General features: G+C 28.6%; 2 protein-coding genes across 2 annotated transcripts; both read right to left on the minus strand.

Annotated features, from left to right (window-relative positions):
* Positions 1 to 5401, minus strand: LOC149059486 (uncharacterized). The gene is made up of 8 exons (XM_089224401.1): positions 5076 to 5401; positions 4638 to 4766; positions 4385 to 4534; positions 4078 to 4221; positions 3878 to 3943; positions 2732 to 2970; positions 2027 to 2176; positions 1 to 216 (listed from the first exon to the last, which is right to left on the minus strand). The coding sequence occupies exons 2-8, from the start codon at positions 4756 to 4758 to the stop codon at positions 1 to 3; spliced, it is 1086 nt and encodes a 361-aa protein (XP_089080527.1). The 5' UTR covers positions 4759 to 4766; positions 5076 to 5401.
* A 726-nt stretch (positions 5402 to 6127) lies between these two features.
* Positions 6128 to 6688, minus strand: LOC149059487 (uncharacterized). Its single transcript, XM_089224412.1, has one exon. The coding sequence runs from the start codon at positions 6686 to 6688 to the stop codon at positions 6128 to 6130; it is 561 nt and encodes a 186-aa protein (XP_089080538.1).
* Between the last annotated feature and the right edge of the window lie 18301 nt (positions 6689 to 24989).

The raw sequence follows: 24989 nt of genomic DNA on the forward strand, positions 1-24989 counted from the left end.
TCAATGTGAAATAATTCGTTTATTTCTTAAAATATCGAACGTATTTGATGAGGTCGAAAATACAGCTTTAATTGGGCGCAATTTGCCACTTTGATAACAACCCAAGCGAATAATTTTCAACGGAACAATTCCAGAATCAACGCCAATAGACCTAATAGTATTATTAATTTGATTAATATCATGAGCAATACGATCTGATTGATTAAGAGTCACATTCTTCAATATTATAAAAAATGAGATTAGTTGCTCGACTATTACGATCATTAATTTCATTAATAATAAACTCATTATCAAATGAATTGTTAGAATTAAATGAGTGAGAATTTTTCAAGCCTTCAACTTCAACAAGCAATTTTTATATCAATAATTTTAACTGTGGCAAGTCTTTAAGACCATTTTCACAACCAGCGCAGAAATACTTTAAAGTCCTGTTTTTCAAAGATACGCATTTGATTTCCGATGCAGTAAGTCCTGCACATTTATTATGAACCAGAGTAGCACATCCCTCACATTTTATGGGTAAATCCAATTCAGCAAATCGCGTAATGCTTAAATCTAGGGACACAGGTAACTCTAACAAATATGGTAACTCAGTAGAGATTTGGTAAATATATGTATAGTATAATAAAGCAATAATCAATAATAAATTACGGCCCCTTTGGCCCAACAAATAAAACTGTAAAATATAATAATAATATAGCCCTTGTGGCTCAACAATATGAAATATAATAAATAAAATTGCCGGTTCGGCACAACCAATAGAAATATAATATTATACAGCTAAATAATCGAATAATATAATGTATAATAATTCAATATAATAATAAAACTCACAAATTTGTCGGTGCTCGGCTGGCCAGGTGCTACCTATGCCTATATAAATAATTCCGCACACACAAATACTCGTATAACAATAATAATAATACATGCGGCGATTAGCGCCTATAATACAATAATAATAAAAAATGCGGCGATTAGCGCCTATAATACAATAATAATATAAAAAAGTGGCGATTCGCGCCTTGCACAAATTATATAAAAAAGGGAAGTGGCGATTCGCGCCCACGACAATATATGGTCCGCGTAAGCAATAACCACAATACGGTAGTACGAACGAGACTGACGAATTACGGCGGCCGTGCTAAATAATAGTCGCCAGCCGATCCGGTGGCGTGTGATAGCGCTTAATCTGCATAATATTATATAATAATTCACAATACACAAATATAATTAAACAAAAATAAGTATATAAAGATAACGACAGGTGAGCGCGAGTGTTTGTGTGTGTGTGTGTCAATCGGCGACGGCTCGTAACCGGAGCGCGCGTATATACGATATAATACGTATACTAAATTATGCCGATACTATTTGGCGTCAACACAAACTATACACTTGGTATCAGCAGACATCTTAATAATTTTAATTGAAAATTATCACTGATAACTGTAAACAGGTAATTAAAAATTAAAAATTTATCACACAGAACTCTTGAAACCAAAAACACACGTCCTAACCTAACCTAACCGCTACGAGTGTCAACTGATAACTATTATATTATATTCAAATATTTATGTGATATCACATAATTTATGTTTAATAAATATCTCATCTATACATAATGTTTTATAATATAGCTATACAAATATTTCATGTATATTGAATACTATAGCTATTATAATTTGGAGACAAGAATTAAAAAATATAGAACAGGTAGTGTTGTAGTTATAACAAGTAGAATAATATGTATGATTTGGATTTATTATATTTTATTTATTTTAACAACTCAATGTAAAGTGACACAATACCATATTTTTTACTGCTATTGTAAATTAATTTCATCATTTGTATGTTTTTTTTTTCTATTCTGGCTTTAGCTGTTGTTAACCATTTCCCAATAATTGCAATTATTTCATTGTATTTTATGTTTTGGAATTTAGATTGTTTTGTAGCATCTAAAATACATTATTATTATTATTATTACTATTTATCAATTAATAATTAACTTAATAACATTACAAAAAATTACTCTTTTTATCAAGAATGAAGAAAAATTATATTTATTCCTCAATCCAAAATATGTGAAATCTTTTAACACAAAATTGGAAAAAACTCTTTTTATAATTTTTTTTATTATTTGTTTAGCTGATTTTCCTCCTGTTCTTAGTAACTCGAGCATCTAAATTAAATCATAAAATTAATTAATTATATTTACAAAAATATTTACCATGCCATTATAAATAAAACCATGAATAATTCAGAAAATATTTTTTTTATTTAGGTACTTAAAAGTCGTTTTAAAAACAAATATTTTGAAATAAAATTATAATTTTTACTTTTTCTGTATTGTTATGGTTATATTGTTAAATTTTTTTTTTGAATGAATGAAATATAGGAATATTTAACTTCATATTCTGAAGCAAGACATTGTTGGAGTATTTCAATATTTAAAAATCAAATTTTGGACAAGTATATCTGGATGTGTATACTTATTGTTTATAAGTTACAACATTAATTACTTTTAGCTCACAAATAACTCATCCAAAATTAAATTTTTATACACAATCAAATGCTTCAAAAAATTAATAATCTGCTTTTAAATAAGAAACCATGTATGTTTCCATAAAAAATGTTAGTATTATAAAAACTATAAAAACCATGTGAAAAAATATTTTTTGAAATAACAAATATTCTCCGATAAAAGAATCCATCGATCTAGAATAATTGATCTTACAACTTGGTTTTTAAAATCGTGTTCATTAGCTTGTAGTTTTGTTTCTAAATCATTTAACTCTTCATGGTTCGGTACTGGCCAAGCAGTTACAAAATAATCAATCTCGCATGAATTTAAAATACTGAAATTAGCTGAGTTTGAATTGTTAATCGCCTGAATTATTTCTTGTTGAGTGTCAGAAATTTTGGTGACTTCAACTTTTAAGTATGCCAGATAGTTCAGAATATTTTTCAGTACAGCTGAAAAATATATACAATGTTAATAATATAGAATTAAATAATTTTACATAATAACACAACTTTTTTGAATTTAATGTGAATTAATCAAAATTTATTCTTTAGTAATTACTAAAATTTAAAAATAAAATAGTATTATTCCTTTCTCATTTAATTTAACTTCAACCTTAAGAATGATAAATTGAAAGCTCAAAATTATATTTAAATGCCTAAAAATATTTTTAAAAACAAAATATAGAAAAAATTTGTTAATTTATAAACGAAAATATGCTAGGTACTTGTTACAAGTTATAATTATTAAAAAAAAACTTTTTTCCTCATCAAAAACATTGAATAGTGGATAACATGTTTTTGGATTTCAACTATTTCAAGTACTAAACGATTAGGAAACATATTTGTTATTTAGGTAACTATGAAAACCCGGGAATATTTTTTTGTATGTAGCCCAAAAACATACAGGGTGATTCAAAATGTATGTTGCAGCCATTTTATCATATAAATATTCAAAATAGAGACAAATGTATAATGAGAAAGTTTTTTGATTTATCAACATCTAAAATTATTTTTATTTTTTTTAAAATTGTTTTAGGGGGAGTTTTGGGGATCAACTTTTGAAATTCAAATGGGAACCTATACTTTTTTTCCAAACATAATGTGGAGATATTTTTAAAATTAATTTTAGTGATCGAACATCATTATTTTATGCAAAACTCTAGGCTTGAGAGCGGTTTTAAGTTTTCAGAAATTGCATCTTCAGTCTTGACCGACGTGGCACATTGGTTTGAGTAATGTCATTAGCTACTAAGTGGCGATCGGTTAAGTAACATGCCTTAATCACCCTGTATATATATATGTATAAAAAAATGAATAAAACACAAACATTTACAGAATCCTATTGTATGATACTTACTATTCTCAACTGAAGTAGATGGAAGAGCCATATTTTTTGAAATAGAAGACAATTCTTTGTTGATATCTAAGCATGTAAAAATAAATAAATTATACAAATGATAATTTATTATTTGAACCAAAAAAAAATATATATATATATGTATATAAAGATTAACACAAATATAAATATAATGATACTTAGATGAAACATAAACATACCTTTTTTAATATGGTTTTCAACAATATTTGAATCGTTATTTTCAGTACTATTAACAATTATTATCTCCTCATCAGAATTATCGTCATAAGTCAGGTTGTTACTTTTGTTTTTTGGTATGTATTCCTTATCCTTGTCAGAATCAGCTGAATAATAATAATAATAATAATAAATAATGAGTCATATACAAAATACTATTAAAATAGTATCAAATAACCTAAAGAACAATTAATTTATGATGAATCAATATAGGTATACTTAGGAAAATTACCACAAAGGTATTTAATTGAAATATAATGAAATGCTTACAGATGTCTGACATATTGTCATCTGATTCTGATGATTGTACATTTGTCAATAAAGCTTTTGATTTATATACTTTAGTTTTTAATTTTGAACGCATAGTATCACCTGAAGTACTAATTTTGCCCTTTTTAGTTCTTATGATATTAGAGTGACCTATTAAAATTTCACATTCAAATCCGTTTAAATTATATGTTATATTATTTTTAAATTCATAATAATAATATAAAAAAAATCTTTAAACACAAAAATAGCATACCAGTTTCATGAGTGAACTTGATTGAATCAATTTCTCTTTTGCGTTTATGTTGTTTTGTCGAAGAACTGTCAGATATGTCTGATGTGTATTGTGCAGTAAGGACTTTTTCTTCTGCTTCCATTAAAGATTCTATGAACAAAATGTATAGTTATTAAGTATTTAATTTACAAAATTGTACAGAATAGGTACACTACCAGACATTTTTTTAAAGTAGAACAATTTTAGTAGGTTTATTAACTATAACATTGTATAAAGAATGTTGAAAAAAATCTTGGACCCCCACCAAAAAACCATTGTTTTCAGTTACAACCTTGCACTACACAGATTATGTTATTGTCCGCAACTTACAAAATATATACATATAGAATCTGTATATTATAAACTTAAAGATAAAGTTAGTGATATTTCTTACAAGTAATACTCATTGATTATACTCACTAATGTTATTTGAAAGAACTCTTATGGGATAAAAGTTAAATTAAAATGCATTGGTTTTCACACAGCTCGTTCTGAGTTTATGTATATTGTGACTATTTTTGGGCCAAGCACATTGGTCATTTACAATCCAATGAATAGGAACACTTTCCACACTGTTGTCATCCAAGAAATGAACTATTGCCCACATTTTTCTCTAATACAAATAATAATTTGTACGACTATGAACCTTAAACTAAAATTGAGAATTGAGACAAATTTTAATATAATTGATAGGCAAGTATGTATAAAATATGTACAAATATTATCATTAAATAATAAGAGGTGAAGAAAGTCCAAGTGGTGCAATCGAAACTGACAACAAAATTAATATTTTAATTGACTACAATATATATTTATAAGACATAATAACTTCACATTACAAATTATATAACACACATAATTTTTTGTAAACTTTTTTCCAAAAAAACTAGATAATTATTTGCATTTTGATCACTCCTGAAAAATATTTTTGTAGGTTACATACTTACATCACTTGGCCTTTTTTACTTCACTAATTATTTTACTATTTAATTATTAAAATGAATAATTTGTGTACCTACAGACATATTTTCATCAATAGATAACACAGCATATTTAACTTTTAAATCAACAATATTCCAAATTTCAAATTTTTTGGAATAATTACTAATTTTATATACTCCAATGTCAGAACTTTTTATTGGTTTTTTAAAGAAACATTCTGTAGTTTCAAATTTTCTACCTAATATAACTTCTTTTTTCAAGAATGAATTATAACAAATATTTACTATCTTAATAATGTTAGTTTCTCCATTGGTGTTTACACTTGCATAATATGAATCAGAATCAGAATGAATTTTTATAATTATTTTTTCTAAGATTAATATTTTATACTGTGGTGAAGCCATATCTCTAATTAAAGGACCTTCAGTGTGTAATTTTTCAAACTTTGGTTTAATATTATCATTGTTGAAATACATTGTAGTTTCATGGTCAAATTTAAGGTTACATTGTTCCCAATACCTTTTTACTACTTATTGGAGAGGCTTTTCATTTTTCCTAACCATTTTTTTCAATTTACTCATATAGTTCTCAAACTTGAAGCAACTGACCTGATCTAGTGAACCATATTTTTCATAATCATCATATAAGTGAATTAATGAATTTACATTGTTAGATATAAAATGATTACCATATAAGTTACCAAACTGTTTAACAAAATTTACCATTAAACCCTGAGCATCTAATGCAATGTGGTTAAAATTGGGACTTAAGAATATAGTCATAGCCACATTTAAGTAAAGAAAATTGTAATAAATTTTTTTTGACACTTTTAAATAAAGCACTACAGGTCCGGTATATAGCAAAAATTGCCTTAATTCAGTTGCTTTCCATCGACTTAATTCATCTAAACTCCGAGGTTTTCTACTAAAATCAGAAGGTATACATTTTTTTAATGATATTAGACGAGTAGATATTTTTTTAACTAAGTTGGAGGGTAATTTTTGTTTATTTACACCTACTCTACCAATTTCACCACTTCCTTTCCATAACATAAGCATTTTTTTCATAACTCCCAAAAGTACACAATGCATATAATCAATAGGAAAGTTTTGAACAACATCAATATCAGGGATATTAATTATATTAGTAATATGACCTAGAGTGTGATATTGTTCTTGAATTTTATTTAAAAAATCTTGGTGAGTTCTTTTTGAACATTCTAAATCTGGAAAGCAAACACGTCGAAGTAAGAAAGTACCCTGTACCATTGATTATAGAATAGACAGATAGACCATGCTATAGGGATTTTCGGCGACTACAATTTTAATTATGATAGCTGCCGGTAGGTAGCGTTGTATGAATTAATTTTATATTATTACTACTGACGGCGAATGTCGCCGCCGCGACAACGCGCCATAGTACCAACGACCACACACACACACACAATCACCTGTTTTGTCATATTATTGTTGTATTTACGTATATTTTATTTGTGTCCCGTGTGAATTATTCAATTATGTAATATGTAGATTAAATGTTATCGCTCGCCGCCGCCACGCCGGCTACGTGAATATTTAACACGGCCGCCGTGAATCTGTCTTCCACCGTACGTTCGTGAGCATAGATAAGTATATAAAATAGATCGGCAACTCCTATGTAAAAATTTTGAACCATCTATAGCGCTCTAGATGGGCGGTGTTTGTGAAACGAACTAAAACAGTGTAGCCATTTTTTTCCTTTTAATAAATATTATTAATTATTGTACTTCTTTTAAATATTAAGGAACTATTCCTAATACAGAATTGAAAAAAAAAACACATTTTTATACTTTTGTACAAATAATTTTTAATTTATTATTTTATTAAGTTTTATCATGTATTCATGTAATATTGTAAAACACAACAATGTACAACATTTACCAAAAAAAAAAAAATAATAATAATAGTATAGAATTTAAACCATACTAAACTTGCCTCTAATAACTTTTTTTTTTGAATGTTTTGAGTACCATATATGGGCCAGTTTTTTAATCGGGTCCTTTTCTCCCTGTTGAAACATCCGTTTTCCTCTAAGCAAACGATTCACGTCACAGCACCAGTGATTCACCAACAATGTTACTATGGATTTTGTGATTTTCTTTGTGTATTGTTCATCATGTTGTGGACAATGTAATTGTTTGGTGTCGAATAATGCCATGACTTCATTAACTAATAGGTCTCCAATCCCTAATGAATGGCATTTTGATGGTAGCTGTTGTCCGACATAAACCATTATTTTATGAACTAATAAACGGAACTGCTGGGCTGGATATTTCAGACATTTTTTTTCCGGTTGATAATCTCGGGCTATAATTAGTTCGTGTTCTTTGGATACTTGATCACTACAAATTTGTTTTAAGCATTCCTTACACTTTTTAAAAACATCCCGATTTAGTTTTTTTGCTATAAAGCCAGCTATATAGGTATGAGTCACTGTTGTCAAGTGCTCAATGGTTTTGTCCATCTCTTTACTGGCTTCTAGTAGTGGTAAATTCATTGCTAGCTCAGGTGACTTGGTTGGTTCTTGATTAGCAGTGAAAAAATGCTGGAATGATATTAAGGAACTTTCTGTAAAATCCTCACAGTTGGCCCCTGGAGATTGTGACGACACCAAATTGTTCAATAGCAGCGTTTTGTAGGCAGTTATAAATGCACTACATGTTGGGTTATCACAACCCAGACTTCTCACAGCACCAAAGAAATTTTCAAGAGGATCCTGGTTCAGGTGTCTTGGAAGTAGCGACTTGATACCTTTTTCACCAAGACTTTGTGACAATGTTTGAAACCCTATAAAAATAAAAACATCATACTCAATTTTAGTTATCTATCAATGTAACTTTGATTAATATAGTGCGCACTGGCCTAGTGAAGTCTAACAAAAAAAAAAAAAAATATTTAAATGTAACCTTACCTCTAATAGTAGTAATCCAATTTTGAATTGTAGGAACTTTTACTACTTTTCCATTTTTATTTATAAACTTCATAGAATTCAATATTTTAATACTATTAGACCAAAGTTCATGATGTACAGATTTATTTTTGACAGCTGTACGGTAGATCTTTCCTTCTACGGTTTTGTGATAACTCCCATTCATCGAATCAAACAGCTTATCAAAAAATAGAAACAAGGCTGCCGTATCCACTGCAGTAGGATCAATGATATTTTTGGCTGAAATAAGAAACAAAATTTAATTTTTTTTTATAATTTAAGGGTTGATATAGACAAATATTTTGAGTATTTTCAATGCAATTCATTGAAAAATCTATTAACTCACAAGCAAGGAAATTCATAACTGCCGATACTCTTTGACTGAACACCTGGGTTGCATAACGGACTTTCATTTTATAAATTTTATCGGTTATGACATGATTCTCCGTTAATCTTGGTAACATTTTTGAATCTGGTATACAGCTATCAGCATTATATAATTGCAGAAGATGTTCCCACTTAGCAACACGTTTTTTACCATCCATTTCAAAAGTTAGATCTTTTGAGAGCAAATTATTCCTGGTGCATTTGATTAAATGGGGTACATCATAAAGGTGAACCAATTTTAACCTGTTGAAAATGATCATTGCATATTTTTTATTGTTTGTCCAATAATTTTTTTTTTTTTTACTATTTTACTGCATAAAAGTGTACTATGTTATGTGGTAAAGTTTTTTTTATAAATTTAATATCAAGTTTTACAAACCTTTCTTTATTTTCCAACTCCACTTCATAAAATTCACTGTAGTATTGGGTCTTGTTTTTAAGATGAAATTGCCGGGTTTCGTTATTCAAAATAGTAATAGCTCCAACATTAGTTGTCCCTTGATCGCATATAGTTGCCACTACCCTTAAGCCAGTTTGTTCAACATTTCTAATTACCTAGTTAAAAAATAATTTTTTAATAACAAATATGAAGAAGAACAAAAATGCCTCACCTCTTTAATCTGTCTCACTAATTCATGTGATTTAGTGGCACTTTGGCAAAAAGAATAGGCTACAGGTTGTTTGAACTTTTTTGCAATTCCTCGGATCATAAACACTATGGCATGATCTGCTAATTCTTGACTTTTATATTGACCAGAGTTAACAAAACCATCTATTTGGTCAGATGAAGAATTGTAATTTACTCCACTACTCAATGAAATTTCATCAAAAATCAATGAGCAATACCTAAAAAAAATGTTCATGTCAACCAGGCTTAATTTTATAAATTTGTAGATTAAAATATGTTACCGTTCCGTGGGTTTAAGTTTCTTAACATTTTCTTTTAGTACTTGCATTACAATTGGGGAAACTCCAGGACCAATAGACACTGAACTGAGTACTGTATTCAATGTTCGTTTACATGGTAATGTAAAAAGATTAGACAGCAACCTATAACATTTTGGACTCTTTTTGTAAATGGAAAGACTCAATATTTTCTCTTCCATTGTAAATCTACGACCCTTCTTCTTCTTTTTGGTTTCTCGAAGTTGGAACTGAGTGAAAAGTGAGGCTGCAGTTGTAACTTCACCATTAAGTTTGTTCTTAATAAAATAATCACTACATTTTTCAGCTTTTCTTAACCTGTTTTTGAACAGTTCTTTACTACTGCTTATCTGACGCTGTTTTCTTAGCAATTTGTTGGTTAACATATAAAATTTTTTGCACCTCGGTGTTAGCTGTTTTGTGTTATGCACACCAATTTTTGTTAACAAACCTATAAGGCAAAAATGATTCACATTAAAGATTTGAGAGAAGTTTATGTAATAGAAAAATTTAAGCCAAAGTTTAGGTTAAGCCAAACAAACTTCATTAAGATATTAATCTTAAAAAAATTAATACAGCTATTTCGCCAAACAATTGCGCTAATAATTGGTGTAGCTTTACCTAAGCTTTAGATTTATAATTAGAGAGCAGATTTTTAATTCTGAAAAATATTATTTTGTGTATTCAACCATATATTTTTTGAAATTTTTAATAATTATGCATTTATCTTAACATATTTTATTAGGCTTTAATGAAATATCAAGAAAATATTTTAAGTTTTTATTAGTGCATATAAGCTTCATATTTTTATTATTATAATTCCACTCTCAACATCTTATAATCAATTATTTTTAGTATAGAGCAGACAACTTCTAGCAAATACATATAATTTGGTCTGTAAATTTACAAAAATATATGAATAAAATAAATATAATGTAACTATGATACCATATTTATAATATTATTAAATTGATGTTTTTTTTTTAAAGAGATTTAAGTCTTCTGCCCTACTATAAATAAAAAATTCAAATTATATTAACTTTTTTTATTTGCCGAAATACTTGCTCGTGCAATGTTGTTGTTTTTGTTAGGACCACTAACAACACCATCATCTATGTGAAGCAAAGCAAGCATTCAAATTTAATAGGTGCAAAGAGTTATTAGGATAAGCATTTGAAAAACACCCAGCGATTTGTAAATTACGTACCTATTACATTTTCTAAAAGATTAATTCCAGATAATATACTCTCATTGAGTATATTATTTTGCTTCAATGTGTCTTGGTATAAACAGCGTGATGTAGAAGGAATTGGTGATGAATGGGCAGACAAACAAGAACCAGGTGTTTCTGAACACGGGCCATCTAAAATATACAAAGAAAACTTGCATTATTAAAGGCTGTCAATATATTATGTAAAAACAAAGAAATTACCTATGCAATCAATATTTAAAGTTTGTAGTGCATCTGAATGGGCAGACAAACAAGAACCAGGTGTTTCTGAACACGGGCCATCTAAATTATACAAAGAAAACTTGCATTATTAAAGGCTGTCAATATATTATGTAAAAACAAAGAAATTACCTATGCAATCAATATTTAAAGTTTGTAGTGCATCTGAATGGGCAGACAAACAAGAACCAGGTGTTTCTGAACACGGGCCATCTAAATTATACAAAGAAAACTTGCATTATTAAAGGCTGTCAATATATTATGTAAAAACAAAGAAATTATGTACCTATCCATTCAATATTCTAAGTTTTAGGTTCGTTACTTTAAATTATATTTAGTTTTTAATAATTCATAAGTTACATAATAAGTGCAACTTTACCTGCTGGAAGAAGCAATGTAGGATATGCATTGGCATTTAACTTTTTGGTTCCAGGACTAGAACAATCTAAAGAAAAATGCAATGCACAAATATACTTCTTCTGGTATATTACATAAGGGTCACACTCCTTCAGACCAACTCGCTCAATCCATGTTAAAAGCCGTTCCATATGCTGCTTTGGATTAGGGAACCGATGAACCATGACGTCTTTATTAAAATATTAAAAGAATATTATTATGCTTATCGCTTATGATTTATGACATTATCTCGCTAATCCGGCCTTGATGGGACCGGACTCTATCCGGATAAACGGAATGATGTTTTTTTAAAACTTACGAAACAATATCTTAATATGTAATCAAAACGATAATATCTTAATCATGGGTATTCCCTTATATTTGGAAACAATATCACAAGACATATTATGTAATCGAAACGATAATATCTTAATCATGGGTATTCACGAATATAAACAATATACATGAGTATTAAAGTACGAAATATAGATTGCCCGGTTTAGCGATGACCGGATTACCGAGATTCTACTGTAATTAGTTTCGGTCAACTATAAGCGCAGTTTATTTCACTGTGCAGCGCATACAAATTAAATTTAAATTATAATTGACATTAAGTACTATTTGCAGGCAACTTACTTTTTGATGAACAACCAGGCACAACACATTTAGATTTGTTCTTAGACATATTAAACTAAAGCTAAGCTAAAGCAAAAAAACGATTAATTATAATAATTATAAATTATAACAATTACATTTAAACAGAAAATAGCTCTCAACATAGATAAGTATATAAATAATATAATTGGCTCTCAATACAAAAGCAGTAAAGCACGATGCACTCAAAAAATAAAAATCAACGTCGGTGGGTTTCATAGATAAGTACAAAAGTGGGTTAGTGATAAACTGATAAGTGAAAACCGTCCGGCCGCCGGGCCACCGATTAACGGTCACTGGAGGGGCAACCACTGCGCGAATGCAACGCTACTAGTTTTTGTGAAACGAACTAACACTGTTTAAATCGTCCCTATACAGTTGCACTCATAGACAAGTATACTAATAGATAGGCAACCGCAATGTTAATATTCGGGACATTGAACACTGCGCTACTGGTGGCTGGTGAATGAAACTTCGATCCCTTCTCTCCACCTTCTCATAGCTCAGTGCCGCCGCCGCGTATATAGATTGCCAACCCCAGGCGCTGAGCGCATTAACCACTGTTAATTATTATTTTAAATACTCAATTGAAATTAATAAAACAAACATCAAAAATAAATTGAATTAATTTTTATTACAATATACTAAAACAATATACAAAAACTATGAAATAATAACAATATATTATAATATTAAACATACATTTTAAATATACAAATACAAAATTAGTAGGAACTTTTGTTACATTTCTCAGCCATATATTTTATACTTAATAATTAACAATACAATAAACATATATCTAGTCAGTGGGAATATTTACACATATTTCAAAATTAAAATTAACAAAGTGAATAACATAAAAGTCTAATAATAATATCTTAAGAGGACCTTTTTTTTTTAGAAAACAATTTGTACCTTTCAAAAGCATTTATTTTAATTTTATCCGATTCATTTTTATTTAAATTTATTTTTCCAGATAAAATTCTATTAATTTGCGTACACCAATTATGTACCATTAATTTTACCACAAAATTAATAAATTTTTGTGGAAAAATTAATTTATGGTCAGGACATGTTATGTATTTTACATCAACTTTTTCTTTAATAATATTAATCAATTCTATTTTCAAATTTTTATGATGGCATATATTTGGTAAATTATGAGAAATAATATTAATTACTTTTTGCACCAACATACAGAATTTAGAATTCGGATATTTCAGTAGATAATTACCATTATGTTTATAGTCTCTAGCCTGAATTAATTGATGGTCATTTGACCGTTTTGAACAAATTTCACTTAGACATATACGGCAGTTTTTAAACAAGACAGAATTCAACTTTTTAACAATATATCCTGCTATATAGTTCTGGGTTTGACTTCCTAATAATGTTAAATTATTATCATTGTCTTCAAACTTTTTTGGCAAAACATCAGCGACTCGTTCTTCGATTTCATGTTCAATGGTATTTGCTTCACAGTTTGTATACATTTCAAATAATGTTTGGTAAGAAGTCAAACAGCCACCTGAGAAATCTTCTTCGCAGTTACTGCCTGGAGAGTGGGCTGACATTAGGTTGTTGAGGAGTAAGGTCTTGTATGCTGAGGCAAACATATCGCATGTCGGATTATTATTTCTATATCCTAAAGCCCGTATTGCACCGAATAAATTCTCCAAAGCATCTTGGTTCAAATGCCTTGGCAACAATACCTTAATACCGTTGTCATTTAATGTTTTGAATATATTTTGAAAACCTGTTTTGGATTAATAAATAATTAGGTAAATAACCCACTTACTAAAAAAAGTTAAACTTACTTTTAATAGTTTTAATCCAATTCTTTAATGTGGGTGGTTGAGGAGTACATGGTTTGTTAGTAGAAGGATTCACAAATTTCATGGTACTCAAAACTTTCAAAGACTCTTCCCACAATTTGTGATGAGGAGAATTTTTTGTTACTCCTGTTCTATAAATCTTTCCATCAACTACTTTATTAAAGTTTCCATTAACTGAATCAAATAATTTGTCAAAAAATAAACAAAATTTTGCAGTGTCTCCAGCTGTATCTCCAAGAATATTTTGAGCTGTAAAATACATTTAACAAAACAAAATTATTTAATATGTTAATTAGTTTTATTTTGATGTTACTCACTTGCTAAAAATGCCATAATGGATGAAACTCGTTGGCTAAACACTTGAGCAGCATTTCTAACTTTCATTTTTGGAATTTCTGTAGGTATGACATGTTGTCTAGTCAACCTAGGCAACATTTTAACATCTTCTATGTTGCTGTCCAATTCATATAACTTCAATATATCACTCCATTGAGCTAATTTTTCACCGTCAACATTAAATATTACATTTTTTGTCAACAAATTGTTACGGATTCCTTTCAAAAGGTGTGGTGTATCATACAAGTGAAAAATTTTAACTACATTGTTATGGCTATCAGATTCACATTCTATTTCATAGAAATCACCATAGAATGATTCATTCTTTCTTAAATAACGTGCTTTGGTGTCGTTCATAAGAATATTAATAGCTGCTGTATTGGTCGCTCCTTGATCACAAATGCTTGATATAATATTCAATCCAGTTGAGTGTACTGCTCGAACTACCTCTCGAATTTGATTAGCTAAATCATATCTATTTGTTGTGCTTTTACAAAATGAATAACAAATAGGTTGTTTGAAGTTTTTGACAATTCCACGTACCATAAACACTAAGCCATGATCAGCAAATTTTTGAGTTTGTGTTGACCCATTGTCTTCAAAACCATAAATTCTTCCCTCACTATTATTAAAATTCAAATTTGGATTTATACTAACTTCGTCAAAAACAATTGAGCAAAACCTGTGTTGAGGTTTAAGTTTTTGAACATTAATTTTTAGTATGTTCAGCATTCTCTGATCTATCCCAGTACTTATTGGGATTAATGACATCATTGTAGAAAGTGTTCGTTTACAAGGCAGAACAAACATCTTGCACAGCAATCTATATGATTTTGGACTTTGCTTATACAAGGACAAACTTAATAATTTTTCGTCTAATGTAAAACGACGTCCTTTTGGTTTGTTCTTTGTTTCTCTTAGTTGTAATTTTGTAAAAATTTTGGCAGCAGTAGTCATCTGGTCTGAATCATGTGTATTAAAAAAATTGCTAGCACTTTTCAAACGTTCTTTAAAAGTGTTACATTTTCGACGTTCACGATGTAGGAGTTTTTGAAGTTTCAAACCATCTGTGTATAGAGATTTACATTTTGGTGTAAGTCTGGAGGTTCGGTTTATACCAATTTTGTGCAAGAGACCTAAAGCAAATATAATTTTAAATTAACATGTACCTAATAAAATAAATTATTAACATTTATATTAACCAGGTTTATAAGAGCCAGATTTTAAGCAAGCAGCGCTGCCACTACTACAAGCAATTTCTGAATTAGGAATACTACCATTATCTGTAGATAAGTCAAAAATGAACAAATTAATATAAGATAAATAAGAAACCCAAGACTTGCTGTTGGTTGCAAATTGTATAATATAACAGGGTTGCTACTCATTTTTTTCTTGTGAATAAAGTAATTTATATATGACCTATTTACGTGGAACCTTCTTTTAAATTTTCAAGTCTTAGCAATAACAATTTTACATTTTATACATTTTTAAATATAAATAAGTGTTTAAATTAAATATTCGTCATTTTTATAATTATTTTTCTATAATTGTCAATAAATTTTGTTTGTTTGGTAAAAAATCTTGAAACTAATACTACAAAGCTCCTGATATCTCCTCAATATATATTGTTACTATAGCAGTTGAAAGATATTAAAAATACATTGTTATACGTTTTTTTTATAAGCATTTTAAGTTCAAACTTTAACTAAATTTATCAAGTTTAAAATTTAATAATTATTTTGTAGTTAATGAGCATTATAAAAGTGAGATATCAGTGAAATAAGTGTAAAAAAAGTAAAAATAGCGATAAATAGTGAGTGCGTAGCAACCCTAATATAAGCTCATGCATTGCAAGCATTATTAAATTGCAATTTTTTATAAGACTTTTTTTATAGTAGGTACATACAAATCAGGTCAACGGTGGAGCATTGAATATTATGCTCAGTTACATTGATAGATTCATTCAGTTCCTCTATGCCAGAAATATTTAAATTTGTGGGCATGCAGCTGGTATGAATTGGTTTGGGCATAACAGTATCAGCTAAAAAAGAAATTGAATTAACAGATATTAACTAAATTTAAATAGAAATTTATTTCCTACTTGTACTTTGATTGGCTATATGGAGATGTGGCAAATCTGGTATGGGCATAACAGTATCAGCTAAAAAAGAAATTGAATTAACAGATATTAACTAAATTTAAATAGAAATTTATTTCCTACTTGTACTTTGATTGGCCATATGGAGATGTGGCAAATCTGGTATGGGCATAACAGTATCAGCTAAAAAAGAAATTGAATTAACAGATATTAACTAAATTTAAATAGAAATTTATTTCCTACTTGTACTTTGATTGGCCATATGGAGATGTGGCAAATCTGGTATGGGCATAACAGTATCAGCTAAAAAAGAAATTGAATTAACAGATATTAACTAAATTTAAATAGAAATTTATTTCCTACTTGTACTTTGATTGGCCATATGGAGATGTGGCAAATCTGGTATGGGCATAACAGTATCAGCTAAAAAAGAAATTGAATTAACAGATATTAACTAAATTTAAATAGAAATTTATTTCCTACTTGTACTTTGATTGGCCATATGGAGATGTGGCAAATCTGGTATGGGCATAACAGTATCAGCTAAAAAAGAAATTGAATTAACAGATATTAACTAAATTTAAATAGAAATTTATTTCCTACTTGTACTTTGATTGGCCATATGGAGATGTGGCAAATCTGGTATGGGCATAACAGTATCAGCTAAAAAAGAAATTGAATTAACAGATATTAACTAAATTTAAATAGAAATTTATTTCCTACTTGTACTTTGATTGGCCATATGGAGATGTGGGAATGCATTGCGATTTATGACTTTTGTACCAGGGCTAAAATTCTCTTTACTAAAATGATTTGAACATACTCTGCGCTTTTCATAAATCACAGAAGACTCAATATCTTTGAAGTCATCATTCCCTATAACTTCCATCCATTTTTGAAACATCAACAAATTTTTTTGGGGGTTGGGAAATCTATGTGATGTTCCACCTACATTCATGTATTATAAAATAAAATATTTAAGTACTTAGTTTGAGCAAAAGATTATTCATTTTCATTATAGTACTAAATACATTTAAAGTTATGTTGGGTATACTAAGTTTATGGAGTATGTGCTGTTCGTTTTAATTTTAATAATATCGTTGATTATAACTTTATAAGTATTATTAGTATTTATAATCAATGGCACTAGGTACACAGGTACTATCAGAAATACTAGAACAGGTAATATAATAAATAGGTATTAATATATTATATACCTAGTAATAATCAGTGTTCAGATTGGATAAGTATTTTTTTTATCTAGATAAAGGTAAAGATAATACATAAATAAATATTAAATGGGAAATAACGAGGGACTATACATATACTTAGAATATCTTAGTCCGTGGAAATAACTAATAATACAATCGTTATTTGTACATACTATTAAATATAACTTTACAGATGATTTTAAAAACTGTTTATAAACTTTGTACGAGTTTCTAAATAAAAATTTAAAAATGCGTTTGAACAATTTCGTTTATCAATAAAAAATGTATCTAGATGAATTTATTTAGGTTAGTAAAAAAATGATGTAAGATAAACGTTTAGATACTTTGTAACTATTTATCTAAATAAGCCAGAACATGGGTAATGATGTACCTAATATTAACAGTACCTACTGGATTGTTTGCACAGAACTTAGATAAAATACCTACATTTTACAATATAATATACGAAATCAAAGTTAGTAGCTAATAAATTAAAAACACTTACCCTTATACGAGCAACCTTTTACACAACATTTGTATGCTGCACGACCCATCATCAAGATTGTTTTGAAAATTAAAACAAATTACAGTACAAAATAATTCACCACATGGAAATTACAAAATTGTGCATTTGTATAGTAAAGTACACTTGTCTATGCTTGAGCAGTTGTGCCAGACGTGAGACACCGGTGTTGACAGTTGGCCGCCACGGCGGCGGCAGCAACTTGAGCGCTCCTCGTGGCTGGTGAATCGTACTAGTATCAATGTTCAAAATTATGCTATTGAGTTGCCTTAGCCTGGTTGCACTAGCCTGTTCGTGAGTAAAGACCAACGCGCGTGTTAATATTAACTCATATAATATAATATTATTTTTTTATTATATAAATTTATTACAATTATTATTATATTCTCTCGTGCCGTACGTAGTCGCGTTAACACGGCGTATGCCAAAATATTGTTATATTATATTATATTTCCTCTCTAAATAGGGAAAATTGTGTTTTTTACTATAATCATTGGCGCCAGAAGGGCCTACTTATTCTGTTGTTATATAAATTAAATTATTATACCTCTGTGCTGGCGTGAATCGCCAATTTTATTACCTTTGTGTGTTAACACCTTTTGCGTGTTTTTATTTTTATATTATTATTTATGTAGCTAGGCAGCGGCTGGCCAGCAGTGCACCGACAACCTGTGAGTTTTATTTATATTATTATTTATGCTATAATACATATTATTTAGTTGTTAGGCCAAAAGGGCCATCTATTTATTATTAGTATTTGTTGAGTCATAAGGGCCGTACATTATTTTGTGTTATTATTATTATATTTATTTCTGCCATAAGGGCTATATATATATTATATTTAGTATATTTGTCGTATTTGTTTGGTCATAAGGGCCACGCATTATTTTCATATACACAATCTTTTATATTATTATATTTTGTTGAGCCAGAAGGGCTAATTTTCATATTATTTTGTTGTGCCATAAGGGTCAAGTAAAACTTACATTTTTATACTTGTTCGTTTTATACGAGCTAATAGCTCAAATAGCAGCTTCTTATATTATTATATTTTGTTGAGCCAATAGGGCTAAGATATACCTATTATATCTTAATATTATTTACCTTGTTCGGCCATAAGGGCTTCGATTTATTGATTATTATATTATTATTTGTGTTGCTGTGATTTTATTTATATTATATTGTGTTTTATTAAATTGTGTATTATACAGCAACTCATACTACCTAAACCGTGTTACCATTTTTTATTATTATTATTTATTTGTAAACACACATTACACACCTACACATATACACGCTTAGAGACAAATACACATAACACACAGCACACATTACGTAGCTCGACAGTATTTGCCCGGCGATCCCGACCACTGCTGTTCGAGCTATTGCACCACTACACACCCAGCTATTCCTCGTATATTCAAGATCTAGGTGTTAGTGGCAACTTTTAAGTGTTCGGCGTTCGCGTATTATTTTTATATGCTGCCGGCCCGTACAGCGAATAACATATTCCTAGACCGGTTTGAGGTAGTGACAGAAAAAGCGATAAGCCTATTAATGACTTTATCATGGATAAACCTATATTTATTATTTTCTGAGCATTGCGTTATGATTGCCACTATCGCTAAATAGTATATTCACAAAATTGTTAATTTTTATGTCGAATTCTACTACAGAAAGCAATAATTAATTAATTTCATTACGAAAGATCAATTTTGTTTGGAATGTTACGATTCAGTAAAATCTGCTTTGGGCGGAAATATTTAATTGAACATTACATACTATACTAGATTTACCAAGTTTTAAAAATAAAGCAAATCTTTAACCATATTGTAATTTTTAATTTTATTGTATTTTCATACTTTATAAAATACATTGTTTTGTATTTTTGTGTTCAAATTTTAAAATAAATAAAAACTCAATAACAACATAAATAATATACATAATTAAATTATTAATATAATTTATAAATAAAATAATAGTTGTGTTTTGTTATTATAAGTACATACTGAATGTGTTAAGTTTAAAAACCAACTATAAGTCTATATAATATGATGAAAAACGATTCTGAGTGAAGATATACCAAGATTGCTAAACTGGATTTGAAATAAAATACTAGGTTTAAAGAATAAAAAAATTGTCTTTATTATTAAAAAAACCCAAAATAAGGGTAAAATACATTTATACATTTATATTGAAGCATAATTATTAGAATAAAAGTAAATTGTGATGTTTGTTGGTTCTGAAAAGAACCGTTTAATAAAATTGAAACAAATAGTCTTAAAAAAGACTATTTAAAAATTTAATGCTAAGTCCTGAAAAGAACTGTTTAATATAATAAAAATCAATGCTTAATCCTGAAAAGAACTGTTTAATGTAGTTGATGTGAATTGTCCTAAAAAAGACAGTTTAATGTAATTGATGCAAATAGTCCTGAAAAGAACTATTTAAAAATCAAAGCAAAGTCCTGAAAAGAACTATTTAATGTAATTGATCCTTAGTCCTGAAAAGAACTATTTAATGTAGTTGATGTGAATTGTCCTAAAAAGGACAGTTAAGACTGCTTCTATATTGTTTTATGCAAATAGGTACAAGGTCAGAACAAGAAAAAATGTATTTAATTTATTTAAATATGGTTTAATATTTTTAATTTAGAAAGTTTTGCTAATTTTGAGGTAGTTGAAAATAATTTTGTTTTATTAAATATTTTACAAATTAAAAGTTGTTCAATTATGTACATTTTATGATCTATGCAGTTTGTCAATGATTCATCAAGCCATTTTTTAATTGTATTATTATTTTTTAAGCACTCAGTTAGTTGAAATTTTATTTTCTTTTTATGCAAATAGTTTTTATAATTGCTTTCAAAAATATTTAAAATTTTATTTACTACATTATTTAAGCTATTTGATGGTGCTTTAAGTCCACTTTCATTATCAATTGAAGTATAATTTTTATTAAGAAGATGCAACTGCTTTTTATCATTTAAGTTTTTATCAACAAATAGTTCAAGTTGACATTGGTTACAATTAAATTTTTTCATACATTTATAGCCCAAATATCCTGCGAAATATGTTACAGAACAGTCTTCTAAAGTGACATCAATATTACTATCAGTATTATTTGAGTCCTCGTCAGATGAAAAAAAACAGAGAGATAAATTAGAATTACATTCTGTGTCGGAATCAGATGATAATTTTGAACTGTTAAAATTTATTTTATTTAGTGAACTAACTGGGTCAATTATAATTGGATTATCATCTTCTTGGGTTTCTTCACAATTTGTCGCTTTTGATGTACATAAAGAAAAAATACAATTACTTCTTATGGAAGTTCTGATTGTTCTAGCTGTTGGGTTTTTGTTATAACCACCATTTTGTCGAAAAATACTAAAGAGGTTTTCTAAAACATCCTGATTTAAACGATTAGTCATTAAAAATACAATATCATTAGATTTCTCTGCTTCAAAAAATTGCAATACACCTTTAATGGTCTGTGTAAGCCCTTTAAAACAGGGAGGTTGAGATAATTTTCCTTTTTTTAATTTTTGTAAATTTGTGAAGTATTGTGAAGCTTCTATTAAAAAAATTTTTACAGTACCTAGATCAGTTAATGCACAGAGGTATGGATTATGACTATATAAAGATTTACTATTTAAACAATCAAATAAATTATTAATAAACTCAATAAAATCTGCAGTATTCGATGAAGTGTTACTTTGAAGTTGTCCTGTTTGTATACAAGTTCGGATTGCTGCGGCCATGGAATTGCTTAATAATTGTACTGCTAATTTAACACGCATTTTTTGAAAAGAATTAGGGTAAATATGTGCATCTGTTATTTTGATGAGAGACTTACTTTTATGATTTTGTTTGTCCAACTCATATGTTTTTTTTATATCATCAAATGAGATTATTTTATTATCTTTTATATAACAGGCATTAATTAAATTATTTCTAATACTTTTAAGTAAATGAGGAACATCAAACAAAGAAAAAATTTTATTGTTGTTGATAAAAAAAAATGGATTATCTTCTGAAATATTTAATGATTTTAAAGTGCTTTGGTTGTTTGTGCCTTGATCGCAAACTATAATTTTGGGACACAACCCAACCTCAAATAACTTTTGTAAAACATCAATTATTAAATTTTTTAAAATTGTTTTGTTAACTCCAGAATGAACAAGAAAATATGCAATTGGAAATTTCCATGTAGAGTAAATACCTCGAGCCATAAATACTAAAACACAGTTAGCACTTTTATTGGTCCTCCCATAATGACCTAAATCTTCAAAACCTTCAATAAAATCAAATTCTTTGGAATATTCTATAAATTCTTTTATATACATTTCATCAAAACAAACAGTGCAAGCTTTTTCTTTATAATCAGATGACTCAAATTTTTTTTGTATATGACTGAAAAATAATTTACTAAAACCTGGTAAGAATTTTGATTGACCAATCCAACGACGAATAGTTGATGGCCCAGGTAAATTAACTTTTTGTGAACGTAAAAATTTATATGCTGTTGGTGATTTATAATATAAGTTTAAAGCTAAATTTTTTTCATTTAATGTCCACGGACGACTCCTATCTTTTAATTGCATCGTTACCATTGCCTTAGAATTAATTGATGGAAAGTTATGCATATTTATTGAATTCTTAGCATTATTATATGTTTTAAAAGTTTTAACTCTTTTTTTTAATTTTGAAATTTGAGTTATTTTATTATGAATTAATTTGTTTTTTAGTTTTAATTTTTGTTTTAAATTGATTTTTCTAGGTGTATCTATTTCTATCAAATCAGATTTCCTTTTTAAATTTGGGCTAGGCATGTCAATTATATTTGTTATTTTAATTTTTTGAGGTGTAGAAAAAGTTGAAGGGGGGCTCGGAAAAACTAACTCTACCATGTCTGGTTTTGAGTGTGTATATGTTTTAGTTGGGGTTGACATTATATTATACTCCTGCTGAGATTCATCATTCTGGTTAATGCCTGATGATGTAGATGGCTGTGTTTTAGATTGATAATTATAGGGAATAGCAGTATCTATCAAACGATTTTGAGTAAAATTTTGTACAAAGCTTTCGGGTGGGAAATGTTCTTGACAAATGTACCTATTGTGGAGTTTATCTGGATCAACAGAAAACAAACTTGTGTTTCCTGTGTAGATATAAAAAAATATGTGTAAAAAAAATTATAAATATTCGCAATGGTACAGAAAAATTAAAATTTAAAATTAATTACTCACCTGAATGTATTATCCATACTTCTTTTCTATCATCTTTTGGAAACCGATACATTTTTAAATTTGGAAACATTTTCTTTGATTTTCCACAATTTAAATATTGGCATTTATTTCCAGACATGTTTAAGAATTTTTAATTGTAAATGCAACTTAAAACTCAAAAAACAAGAAAATTCGGAAGGCGGTTGTTCCACAATGAACAAGATAGTAATAAATGATAATATAATAAAATTATTATTTCCAATCATTTCAGTATATCTTCAGTTTCTTATTATTACTCTATTTTTAGATCGGCACTTCGCGATAAGCCACCTCTTCCCTTCCCCGCATATCCATGGCAAACATCTATGATGGGGGTACCACCTCCTTGCATCCCAACTACACTAGCGCTCCATAGTGGTTGCATCCTACGCATGGTCACCAAATATTAACATTGCATGGGCTATCTGTCTATTCTATAATCAATGCCTGTACTCAACATCTAGAACAAGAATAAAAGCCAGTATGACCCTTTGTTTTTAATAAAAATGCCTTTGCGGGAACATGACAACAAAATGCATCAATAGCAATTTTTTTTTTAAATTTACTAATTGTTTATCTTTATTAAATAATTCAACAGTAATTCCATTTAAAATGAGATCCCTAACCTCTTCTATGAAATCATTCATGAAAATATTACTGTCACCTGGCTTTTCATGACCCCAATAAATTCCTATAGGAAACACTGTTTGATGAAATTGCCTTATATAACCTAAGATAGGCCAAAAAGTACTGCATGAACTTTTAGCTAAGGGCAGACCATCAACTCCAATTACTAACTTAATAGTTTCATCAGAAAAGCATTTGTCTATAGTTTGTTGTATTCCATTTGTTAATCCAAAATGATGGTATATACCAGGTGATACAGTTTTAATTTGTATAGGTTGGCTATATGGAGTATTAGTATTAGTTTGATGAATAGTCCTAGCATCACTGGGAAAACTACTAAAACAATCATGTTTTTTTAAAACTTTTAACAAACCAGACAGTGTATTATTTGGTACATTAGTTATAATAATATCAATAATTATTAATACTTTCTGTTCACGCGTGAACAATTATGTGCTGCGCTCTAGTAGTCGATCCGGCACCTACGCTCTGGCAATCACCTGATTTTAAAGTTTATCAAATGTAATCATTGTAGAAAAACAAAAATTGTTAATTAATTAAGATGATGACACTCAATCAAGTTTTTTCTGTTTTTTGAATTTATATACCTATCTTTTTATGAGTTTTTTTTAGTAGCAATTAAGCACGATAGTGTTGCTTTAATTATCGTTGAAATTATAATATTAATTGTTAATGTGTTGTAATATGTATTTAA

The sequence above is a fragment of the Diuraphis noxia genome, unplaced genomic scaffold (assembly GCF_037042655.1).
Source record: "Diuraphis noxia isolate RWA-SAM2 unplaced genomic scaffold, SU_Dnox_SAM2 contig0001, whole genome shotgun sequence".
Lineage (NCBI taxonomy): Eukaryota > Metazoa > Arthropoda > Insecta > Hemiptera > Aphididae > Diuraphis > Diuraphis noxia.

What these genes read in the sequence shown, in the direction of transcription:
- LOC149059486 (XM_089224401.1), bottom strand. Translation starts at nt 4,758, where the DNA reads ATGGAAGCAGAAGAAAAAGTCCTTACTGCACAATACACATCAGACATA. An exon ending in TGACAATATGTCAGACATCT is followed by an intron (nt 4,222 to 4,384) that starts GTAAGCATTTCA and finishes ATTATTATTCAG; the next exon opens with CTGATTCTGACAAGGATAAG. An exon ending in ACGATTTTAAAAACCAAGTT is followed by an intron (nt 2,177 to 2,731) that starts GTAAGATCAATT and finishes GATTTAATTTAG; the next exon opens with ATGCTCGAGTTACTAAGAAC.
- LOC149059487 (XM_089224412.1), bottom strand. Translation starts at nt 6,688, where the DNA reads ATGCATTGTGTACTTTTGGGAGTTATGAAAAAAATGCTTATGTTATGG.